The following is a 12,132-nucleotide window of genomic DNA, read 5'->3' on the forward strand; positions in this document are numbered from 1 at the left end:
AATGAAGTAATTGGTCTGGAAAGCACACAGTTTCTCCTCCTCCGCGAATAGCAGTCAAAAAATCTATTGTCTTTATAGATAGCAAAAAAAAGGTATTCAGATGGTTGCTCAGGGAAGAATGAAGTTAACTTTCTATTTCCTGTCTTTAAAGTCTTTTTTAAAGTACTTTTACCTTTACTTTGCATTCACAATTCCAAATGTAGCTTCAGTTTGCTGGTAGAATTCAATGATATGAAAGGAAATGTTCTCTCATTTATTTCCATCAGAAATATATATGTTTGATCCAAGCAATCTAAGTGTTAAAATCTTTACAATGCTTAACATGTCTGATATGCCTTTTCCATGTAGCAACTTTATCTCCTCTTCATTATGCCAGTGGTATACATCTCTTGACTGCAGGGCTTTCCAACCAAATAGCAAATTGGATTTTCTTGGCCAAAAGAACATTTTTTTGCTCTTCTGTGTTTCTTTTGCTTGAAAAGGGAGAAGAGTCCTCATCTTTTTTGTCACTTTACACTGCAGATGAAAGATATTATCTGAAGCACCTCGGAAATGTGTTGCCAATTCTGTCCCTTGTTAAAACCATTCACACCACTGACATACACGCTTAGCTATTTTCTTGAAGAACAAATGTGCTGCAGTATTCTGCTTCCAACGAGACAAAAAAGATTGGCAAAGACATCTTCTTGCCATCCTTCAAAACCTCACTCAGATTCGAAACACAATCAGAGGACAATAAGATCCCTGAGCAGGAGGCACTAATTCAGCATTTTTGTGCCATTGTTAGAGTTTCATAGGCACAAAGGCATGGAAATTTTATTCTGTTAAGGATCCATAGAAAACATGTGTGAAGACCAACCTGAACTGTCTATTTAATTTTTAGTATAGAGTTCGATTAAATTTTGTGTGTTACGAGAAAAGAAATAAAAAGTTAGATTTTTTAAAAGTTACCTGTTAAAGCCACATACATTTTTGTCAATAGAACTAAATATTATGGTATACTGCTTTTATTCCAGAGAACACACATTATAATGAGTATAACCTTGGGAGACATGCAGGCACTGTTTCCCTCAATCCTCCCACGCTATGGTTGGTGTAAAGGACTCTGTCCACGACCTATCCATCTGATCATCCACCATGGTCATCTTGTCAGTGTGCATTAAGCAGTGTTATAACTCATCTGAGCTACTGCTCTGAAAATATATACACAACTAATGAAGACAAATGGCAAACAGTATTGTTTGTCTCTGTCCACAAATGGCCCAAGGCATTTTGTTGCCTGCAAAGGAGAAGATGGCATCATAATCCGTGTCCACCCCATTTCTCTGGACAAAAGCTGGTTGGAAATGCAGCTGGATTTGTGTCTCACTAAAGCTTTTTAATATCTTTAGTCTCATAGACATATGTTCAGAAAGATGCACAGAATTATTATTGTTATTATTGTCATTATTATTGTTCATAGGAAAATTGAAGGGTGATACCTGAGATTTAAAACATTGGAAAAGTCCCACAATTAAAAAATTGTAACACAAGTGCTTTTGTTAAGAGTCCACCTTCCCCAGATGTTTTTGGCCTACAACTCCCAGAAATCCCAACCAGTTTACCAGCTGTTAGGATTTCTGGGAGTTGAAGGCCAAAAACAGCTGGGGACTCCAGGTTGAGAACCACTGCCCTAGTGGCCCCACTGCTTCTTTCTCTGTGGGCATTTAAAATAGTTGTTCAGTGTAAATCTTCAATGACATTTCCCTCCCTCATAAAGTAATGACCTACCAGGCAATGAGAAGTTCCTCTAGCCTATGCACCTCTTTTGCTCCATCTTCTCCTCCTAGCCAGTCAGCCAGTTCCCTCACCTATCTCGTTTTCTCTCTTTTCCTGCTCCACCATTAACAGTGAGCACTCTAAGTCCCAGTTGCGCTGTTTTTAGAAGTGTTCCCTGCTTTAGATATTTTTTGCATCCCAATGATTTTTTTGTACTCATGTAAATCGTGCACTAACCCTCTGTCTGCTGATACCTTTCTCAAAATGTCGTCATGAGAAGAGTTTCTATTCAAGCATTTCAGCCATGCTTTTCTACTGTTCTCTCCCTACTTCTCTTCCCTCTCTCACCAGTGGCAGCTGAATCTCTTCTAGGTTTTCAATACAATTTTTAAAGGAGTTGCCCAAGGTTCTGAATCTATTTCTGGGCTGAAGTTCAGCACCATGGATAGCTCCTTTAATGGATAGCAGCTGATTATCAGGCCATTGACATGGAAGTGAGCGACCAACACTGCAAAGGCAAAGGGATGTGAGTAATCATGTTGTTACTGTTGCTGTCACTTGTATTCTTACCAGCAAGTGGTGCTAACAACAGCACCGAGTAAGCTCAACTGGACTACTGTAAAGACTTGCCCAAAGTTTCTTTTAAAAAAATACAAAAAAAAATCTTTCATCATGGATTATTCCTCATCCTGTAGTGACACAGGCATGCTTAAACCCTTTGGAAGCAATTCTTAATTGGACTGGATAATCAAAGGTGGGAGCATAGCCAGCCCAAGATATTAAGCTATTTACAGTGAATTATAAGATGTTGTTGACTGGATTGCCTGCTGAATGAGTCTTCATTGTTGGTGGTGGCACAGCATCTTACACCATGCCCAAATACAATTGGCAATTTACTTCAGGGCATTCAATGCAAGCTTCTTAAGCCATTTTTTCCTCCAGTTCCTTGCAGGTGCTTCCCATCTTTTCCTGCCTGAATCAATGAATTCCCTCCGCTTTAGGGCAGGCCTAACATCACAGGTTCAAATCCGGTGAGCGGCATGAACTCCCGCTGTTAGCCCCAACTTCTGCCAAACTAGCAGTTCAAAAACATGCAAAGGTGAGTATCATAGAATCATAGAATCAAAGAGTTGGAAGAGACCTCATGGGCCATCCAGTCCAACCCCCTGCCAAGAAGCAGGAACACTGCATTCAAATCACCCCTGACAAATGGCCATCCAGACTCTGCTTAAAAGCTTCCAAAGAAGGAGCCTCCACCACACTCTGGGGCAGAGAGTTCCACTGCTGAACGGCTCTCACAGTCAGGAAGTTCTTCCTAATGTTCAGATGGAATCTCCTCTCAATAGGTACCGCTCCAGCTGGAAGGTAACAACGCTCCATGCAGTCATGCCAGCCACATGATCTTGGAGGTGTCTACGGACAAGTTTGGCTTAGAAATAGGGATGAGCACGAACCCGCAGAGTTGGGCATGACTGAAGTTAATACCAGGGGAAAACCTTTACCTTTAACATGGTATGGGGAGTGAGCTTTGTCCAGAAGAAACCTCATTTTCATCAACTCATTTCACAATCTCATCTTGCTCTCTTTTTCCCCCAAAAAGTAAGAATTAGGTATTTTTAGAATAAAACAACATGTTAGTCACAAAGATTTCAATCCCTGATCTCCATTTTGACAGGTTGGTGCAAGAAAAGAGCATCAGTCCATGGTTTCATGAAAGATTTGGTCATGTTACACATAAATTAATTGTTGAAGCAAAAAAGGGAGGGGGAGGGTGTTGTCCAAAGGCTAAATGAAAGACAGCTTCAGTGCTGGTATTCCACACATCCCTGATATATAAAACAATTTATTCTCTGAATAGTTTTCAACCTTTCACCTGATACACATTAGAGATATTGCTCCATATTTTAAAAGGCTTTTCTTTGGCGATCAGTTTTCATCATGGCACCATAAACGAAGCCTGCCACTTCCCTAAGTGGGCAATTGTTGACAACAGCCATTTAAACTGTCATGCATTCTAATAAATAGCTATTCAAGCCACAGGCTCTCAGAAGGGAAAAGAAGGAGGGGGCAAAAGAAAAAAACCCACATCCAACCCCATAGCCTTTTATAATATAAAGTAAGCTTAGAGCTGGGGTCAGCTTTTGTGAAGCAGTGGGAGGAAGGTCTAAGAAAGATTTCCAGCCAACAGATATAGTGGCAATGAGGGGAGATGCAAAATACTGCCGTGTCTAGAAAATGTGCACCCAAATGCAGTGGGTTCACAACCTGCTTGTAAATCAGCAGTTGAAATATCTGGCCACCTTGCCCACCTGCTAGCAAAAGATGGGCACTGAAATGCCTTCTGGAATGATTCATTCCCATCTTCTATACAATAGGCCTTTGGTATCTGCTGGGATTTGGTTCTAGGACACCCTGTAGATTCCAAAACCTATGGATGCTCAAGCTCAATTATGTACAATAGCATAGTTAATCAGTGCCCCCTATACAAAATGAGAAAATCAAGGTTTGCTTTTTGGAATGAATATATATATATATATATATATATATATATATATGCCATGGATGGTAGAATCTCTAGATACAGAGGGGTGACTGTATATTTTTGTATGCCTGCCCTTGTTAAAAAAAGTGTCTTGCAAATACACATCTTTACAAGGCTTTTGGGGACAGGGATATTATTTAGATTTACTGCTTCCATAGTCCTTCATAATTCTGACATAGTTTTTTAAAAAAATGTCAAACCTCCTTCTACATTCCAGCAGATTATCCATTGGTTTATTTTTGAATGATCCCACATATCAGAGAGAAAGAATCAACATAGTCCCACCCTTTGTAGGGATTATGCTGCCTCCAGATGTAATCAGATTGCAACTCCCATCATTCCTCACCATAGACCAGGGGTGTCAAACTCATTTTCATTGAGGGTCACACCAGCCTTATGGTTGCCTTCAAAGGCCCATTGCATCTATGGATGGAGAATCTGTGGATACAGAGGGCCATCTATAATTTTTTTACATACTGATTGGCACTCTTTAATTTAAGTTTGGGTCTCCAGATGTTATTGAATGGCAACTCCCATCACTTTTGATTATATTTCTCAGATGGACTGGGGATAATGGGGGTTGTAACTCAACAACACTTGTGGCTCTCAGGTTGGGAAAAAATTGAAGGGTTAAAATCAGACATCATATCCACAAGCCTTATGTCTATCCTGACTAAACAGAACAAACTTCAGTCTTATGTTACTGAATAACAAATCCCATCAGCTCTAGTCATAATGTCTTTGTTTTTGTCCAGCAACTGGAGGGCCACATAGAATGACATGGCTGGCCACATTTGGCCCATAGGCCTTGAGTTTAACACATATGCTGTAGACTATGGTGGATAGGTTCATGGGAGTTGCAGTTCAACAATGTCTGAAGGGTCACATATATTATCTACAGCCTCAATACTTGATTGAATGGAAGAAGGTAACCATTTGATCCACCCCTGGATCCTATTGGAAATAATGGGTGCCATTTCCATCTTATTTGTTTTAGTTAGGTTTAGACCAGTGCTTCTCAACCTGTGTGTCCCCAGATGTTTTGGCCTTCAACTCCCAGAAGTCCTAAGAGCTGGTAAACTGGCTGGGATTTCTGGGAGTTGTAGGCCAAAACACTTGGGGACCCATAGGTTGAGAACCACTGATTTTGATCATTGTAACTATCATCATGTTGTACACCATTTTTTCCTAGGGGAGGAGATTCTTGTCTTGCCCCAAGTTACATCAGACAGAGATGAAAGATGCCTGTTCTTACATTTCTTTTTTCATTCATCTTTTCATGTGAGTGATGCAGGATGGAAGGAAGGACACAAGGAGCTGAATTCTATACTGCGCTACCTGAAAAGGAAAGCTGGATTTGAAATTTTTGAAAAGATAAAGGGTCTTTGATTTTAAAAAGCTCATTCTATATATACAATTAAGTCAGTTGGGTAGAAGGTTTGGTACTGTCCTGTTATACTTTTCCTTTGTTCATTTAGCTTTTTACATGGACCAACTTCCAAAAATGCTTCAGTGTGTGCATCTGACTGGAAATATACAACATTCCAGGCAAGTGTACAACAGCTCTCAGGTCTACTTGTTATTGGCAAAAGTTTCTTTTTTGGATTACACAATGGGGGATTTGAAAAGTGCTAAGTTCAAAACAGAAATGCTTCCAAGCTCCACCTAGAAGTAAAAGCATCCATCACCTCTTTGGGAAGCAACCAAGAGAGGCAGAACATAACGTGGGCACAGGAAATGTTCCAAGTCCGTATTGTTCTCTCAAGGACACCTGGAACTCTGCTGACTAGCACTTTGCTTTGTTTTGCAGCTTATTCTGCAAAACTGACCTCCTCGAGTTCTTTGGACAACTTTAGTTATTGAAAACTTCTACTCACTTTTATTGTTTGCTGCTGCCAAGCAATGCATCAATCCCACATAAAACCGTCACCCAACATGTCCTTCAATTTATAGCTTCCTCGCTTTCCCACCAATACTAGTAACCAATATTCTCCCTTATTGTTCACAAAGGATTTTGAACAGAAGCAAACTCAAAGGAAACCTGTGTGGCTCAAAAGTCCCCTTTTGTTCATTTGGGGTTTTGGTTTTTTTACATTTGCTTAACCTTAATCTAACAATGCTTCTGAATGAGAAAGTTGACAATTGCTTTCTTTTTCAAAACCAACATTAGTTTGCTGCACCATTGGATGAAATCCAAAGATTTAGTCAGGGTTGTTTCCCTTGCTGCCTGGCTTAGCACATGTAATGAAAATTATGTCTTCCACATCCATGCCAAGTGGAATACATTAGCTACAAGAATAACAGAGTCAGCATTATACCAAGATAGACAGCACTGCAGAAAATTGGCTAATGCTTTCTGATGCAGATGGCATTCAGCTTCCAGGTTTTAGAACTAATGAATGACAACAGGGCGATGAAAAGAGGGCTCCTGAACCACTTTGGAAAAGGTCTTCCCTTTAAACCAACAACACAAACAATATTTGTTCCTCAGATGCTTAGAGTTAGGTGGAAGCGTGGGTGATTTACAGATCAGAGTAAATGTCCCAGATGTTTTCCTCCATGCCCTTTCATTGGACCAAATTTCACACACATCTTTAAAAATTAGTGGCTGGTGGGGTCCATGTCAATGGGGTAGTTTGTTCACTCGAAATTTAAATCCATATGTTAAAGATGATGCTGTACCCTCAAAATAGGTCCAACTTTTTTTTGCAATATTTATATCTTGTCCTTTTCACTCCAAAGGGGACTGAGCGCAGTGCACATAAAGGCACAATTCGATGCCATACAACACATATCCTGCAAATAAAACACATACATTAAAACAACTGCTAAAAACATTTCAACATTAAAATTGGGTTGGGAGCGGAGTTGGGAGCGGAGAGAGGCAGCAGCATGGAGCCGGAGCTCCGTGAAGAATCGTGAGCGGTGAGAGGAGAAAGCAACTTTTTCCTCACAGATTCCTTATCTTCGGGCGAGACAGAGAAAGGAGAGTTGGTCTGCAGAAAATCACTTTGTCTGATCTCAAAGTGAAGACAGCTCCCGCCGCGATATTGTCCTCTTCGCTACGCTCTCAACATCCAATATATTCAACAGATTCAAGTAAGACTGCAATATTTGCTTTTTAAAGTACACTATCCACGTGGTGTTCTTACGAAGGAAACCTGTCAAAGTCTGTCTCCACATTCCTGCTTGTAAAGTTTACGATCCTTAATTGCCTTAAGTGTCTCCCAAGAAGAGCCATTAAGCTGTTTGCTACAACAGTAAATCTTTGAAATCTTGCTCTGTGGTTTGTCAGGAGACAGCAAAACCTTAAAGGCCAGATCTACATAAGATCTATATAAGCAGAAAACAGACTGAGCTTTGCTTTCTTCTCTTTAAAAAAAATGGCAAGATGATTAAAATGCTTAAAATGCAACTGAAAAAGATGGTGGGCTGAACCCAGCTTCTCTTCCGCCCCTTCTCAAGCACGTCTCCATCTCTCTCAGGCAGATAACACTGCTGCAGCGACCTTGAACAAACGCTCATAAACTACAATCAATTATGGATAAAGGGTCACCGCGGACGCCCAAGGGACCAATCTCCTCCTACGCGTCTGCAGCGTCAACAGTGGTGACAGAGAAGGCAAAAAAAACCAGTCAGTCTCAAGAGAAGACGCTTTCAGAAATTAAAGCTATGTTTGTGGAACTTAAGACCTCAATGGAGGCAGTTACCAAAGAACTGAAACAGATCTCTGAACGCCAAGAAAAGACTGAGGCAAAAGTGAACAAACTGGACACTGATCAGAAACTTATTAAAAAAAGGCTTGAAAAAACAGAAGGGGCTCAACAACTCTTTAATGATAAGCAAGAAAGTATGTTGGATAACATGGCCATGCTAGAACTCAAACTTGCTGATAACACTCTAAGATTAAGAGGGATCCAAGAGGGGGAAGAAGGTGACAATCTGAAGTTGTTTATAAGTAAATTGTTGGCAAACCTTTTGGGGGAGGATGACCTCTCAGTGATGATGGATTCCATATCTGCATGCTACAGAGTGAGTTCTGCAATAGCAAAACAAAAGAAACTCCCCAGGGACTGCATTGTGCAATTTGTCACAAGAATATGCAAAGATATTATTTTGAAGAAACAATATGAATCCCCCATTATAATAGGGGGAAAGAAAATTTTGATGCTAAAAGAGATCCCTGGAAGGTTCTTGAAAAAAAGGAAAGACTTTGCTTTCCTAGTGAGCAAACTCAAACAGAAGAAGATATCCTTTCGATGGCTCTACCCTCAAGGAGTGGCCTTTTACTACAAAACCAAGAGACATTCTATTTCTGATACCATGAAGGCTGAGCAGTTCTTAAGAAAATATCACAAGGACTTTGACGCTGAAGAAGACTCCCAGCAGGAAGAAGAAAGACAAAAAAGACAAGGACATGGCAGAAATAAGAAAGAGAACTTGGGGCAAAACCATCAGTTCCATACAGAAGAAGAGAAGGAGCCAGAGCAGGAGGAGGAGAAAGAAATGCCAGCTGTTCCAGAAGAAGAGAAAGAAGAAGAGGAAGAAGTTGGGTAGCAGTGGACTCTGTTTGAGAAAGTTATATAAGTTATATAAGTTTATCTAAGGGGGAGACGGGGGCGGGGGGCGGGGAGAAGCAGGGTAATTATAAAATGCACTGTTAAAATGGGCACCAAATCTCTGAATACTATTGTTTGGAATACGAATGGCTTAAACAGTGGATCAAAGCGTAAGAAAGTATTTCATTTCTTGAAGAAAATTAAGCCTGATATAGCTTGTTTAGTGGAATCCCACATGGTAGAAAAGGATATACATCTATTGGGGCAAGAAAGACTGGGCCAGTTATTCACCTCTTGCAATTGTAAGAAAACCAATGGGATTGCAATATACATTAAGAAAATGCTGTACCCTGAAGTAATTTTCTCAGATAAGGAAGGCAGGATTCTTATAATCAAGGTTCTCATCCAGGGTAAATCAGTTCTCATAGTAGGTATCTATGCCCCCAATACCAAACAAAGTGAATTTTACAAGACACTTGCGGGTATACTTGCCGAATATGGTGAAAAAGATATGATTTGGCTAGGTGACTTTAATGGGGTCATGGATACAAAGTTAGATAGGAGTAATAGAATAAAAAAAGACAAGAAAGAAGGCAGATTACCGGGTGCTTTTTTGAAAGAAATACATCAATGGGATATGTTCGATATCTGGAGAACTCTCAATCCAACTGGGAGAGAATTTACATACTACTCCCACAGACACAAATCAGCCTCCAGAATTGATATGGTATTTGGTACAAAAGACATCATCTGCAGAACAGAAAAGATAGAGATCCTAGCAAGAACATTTGCAGACCATAATCCGATTCTATTGAAACTAAGAAAAGAAAATAGCAACAGGGGGGGTTGGAGAATGAACGATTATATTCTGAGGATACAAACACATAGAGATAAAATTGGAAAGGAATTAAAATACTACCTGAAAGACAACACCAATGATAACCTAGAGGATAGGGTGGTTTGGGAGGCTGGAAAAGCTGTAATAAGAGGGGTATTAATTCAGCAAAATTCAATTTGGTACAAAGGTAATAATAAAAAGCAACTAGAGTTATTAGTCAAGATTAGAGGAAAGGAAATAGAGCTGGAGAGGAAAAGAGGGCAGCGAAAGGAAATTCTGGCAGAATTGAAAAACTTAAACCAGCAATATGACCTCTTGATTGCTAATGATATTGAGAGGAAAATCAGGTACAATAGGTACAACTTCTTTGAGAATGCAAACAAGCCAGGCAAATTTCTTGCCTGGCAGCTGAAAGGTACAAAGAAATCCCAACTGATTACCAGAATAAGAAACAATGGTGAGACAATTACAAACTTGCAGCAAATCCAGACAATTTTTGAAAAATATTACTCAAAGCTCTACAAAAAAGAACAGGAAGACTTAGACAAGACCATTCAATTTGTTAATGAGACCAAGATTGTAAGATTAACTGAAGCAATGAAAGCTAATCTAGATAGATCAATTTCACCAGACGAACTAATGGAAACAATAGATAAGATTAGGCCACATAAAGCTCCTGGCCCAGATGGTCTTTCCCCACTCTATTATAAAACTTTTAAAGAAGAGCTGACACCATTACTGGTGTCTGTAATGAATAAAGTCTTGGAAAAAGGTGAGATTCCAGATTCTTGGAAAGAATCCACAATTGTACTAATCCCAAAATCAGATAAAGACCTAGACCAAATTAAAAATTACAGACCCATCTCGCTTCTAAATTGTGACTATAAATTATTTACTACAATCTTGGCAAACAGACTCAAACAGACATTAGCAGAAATCATTCATAAGGATCAAGCGGGATTTCTACCTAATAGATACCTGAGCCAAAATGTCAGAACAATTCTGAATGTTTTGGAGGTAGCGGAGAGCGACCCCAATAAAGATGTAGCATTGTTTTTTTTGGATGCGGAAAAAGCTTTCGACCAGGTCAGCTGGGTTTATTTGGAAAAGGTCTTGGATTTATATGGGGTGGGCCATCGCTTTAGAAAAGCAGTGGAGGCAATATATTCTAAGCAATCTGCTAAGATAAAAATAAATGGACAGCTGACAAAAGCCATAGATATACAGAAAGGGACTAGACAAGGCTGTCCACTTTCGCCATTATTATTCATTTTGGGATTGGAAATTTTGAGTATAAGAATTAGGGATGACAATGAAATTGAAGGGTTCAAAGTAAAAGGCCAGGAAATCAAAATCAGAACATATGCAGACGATATGGTTTGTATTTTATCTAATCCAACACAGAGCGTTCCAAAATTATTAGAGGTAATCAAATTGTATGGAGAGGTTTCGGGTTTTAAAATAAATAAAGATAAATCTAAATTTATTACAAAAAATTTAGACACTAAAATTATTAGGAAATTAGAGGAAGTGGCTAACTGTAAAGTAGTCCCGAAGATAAAATATTTGGGAATAACTATCACAAGCAAGAACATCGACTTGTTTCAAAATAATTATGTGAAGACATGGTCGGAGATCAAAGGAAATTTGAACAATTGGCAAAAGCTACCATTAACATGGCTGGGCAGGATTGCAATTATTAAGATGATGATACTTCCCAAAATGCTTTTCTTTTTTCAAAGCATACCTATTATTAAAGGGACTAAAATTTTCAATTTGTGGAAGAGGGATATCATGAATTTCATTTGGGCAGGGAAAAAAGCCAGGATTGCTTACAAAAATTTAATTGATACCAAAGAGAGGGGAGGACTAAATTTACCAGATTTAAAAACCTACTATGAGGCTGCCTGCATGAGCTGGGTCAAAGATTGGATACAATTCCGGAACATAAATCTACTAAATTTAGAAGGACATGGAATCAGATATGGATGGCATTCTTACCTCTGGTATGAAGGAGAGAGATTAAATAAGGCATTCAATAAACATGTAATTAGGGGAAGCTTAATAGATGTTTGGAAAAGATACAAATTAGGGATGGAATCCAAAACACCCCTGTGGCTGAGGCCAATAGAAGCCATTGGGAGACCCACCTGCAAGGATGATGTCAGAACATACGGGGAACTACTTATCAGGTCCAATGGCCAATGGGCACTGAGGGGAAAAGACGAATTGGGTATTAAAGATTGGTTCCGATATCATCAATTATACGATAGATTCAAAAAAGACGAGAAGAGGGGATTTGCTTCCAAAAAATCAGATCTGGAAACTATATTAGATAAAGGGGAAAAAGGATTAATAGCCAGATTATACAAATATATTTTACACTATAATTTGGAAGATAATCGTGTTAAAACCCCCATGATCTCATGGGCAAA

The 12,132-nt window shown here is 39.3% G+C and overlaps 1 protein-coding gene across 1 annotated transcript; it reads left to right on the plus strand.

The window, feature by feature from the left end:
• The first annotated feature begins 7,174 nt into the window (after window positions 1-7,174).
• Window positions 7,175-8,906, plus strand: LOC137097568 (uncharacterized). The gene is made up of 2 exons (XM_067471060.1): window positions 7,175-7,399; window positions 7,786-8,906. Exon 2 carries the CDS (start codon window positions 7,841-7,843, stop codon window positions 8,855-8,857), a length of 1,017 nt encoding a protein of 338 aa, XP_067327161.1. The 5' UTR covers window positions 7,175-7,399; window positions 7,786-7,840; the 3' UTR covers window positions 8,858-8,906.
• The last annotated feature ends 3,226 nt before the right edge of the window (window positions 8,907-12,132 follow it).

Source organism: Anolis sagrei, chromosome 1 (genome assembly GCF_037176765.1).
Source record: "Anolis sagrei isolate rAnoSag1 chromosome 1, rAnoSag1.mat, whole genome shotgun sequence".
NCBI classification, from domain to species: domain Eukaryota; kingdom Metazoa; phylum Chordata; class Lepidosauria; order Squamata; family Dactyloidae; genus Anolis; species Anolis sagrei.

What these genes read in the sequence shown, in the direction of transcription:
- LOC137097568 (XM_067471060.1), top strand. Translation starts at nt 7,841, where the DNA reads ATGGATAAAGGGTCACCGCGGACGCCCAAGGGACCAATCTCCTCCTAC.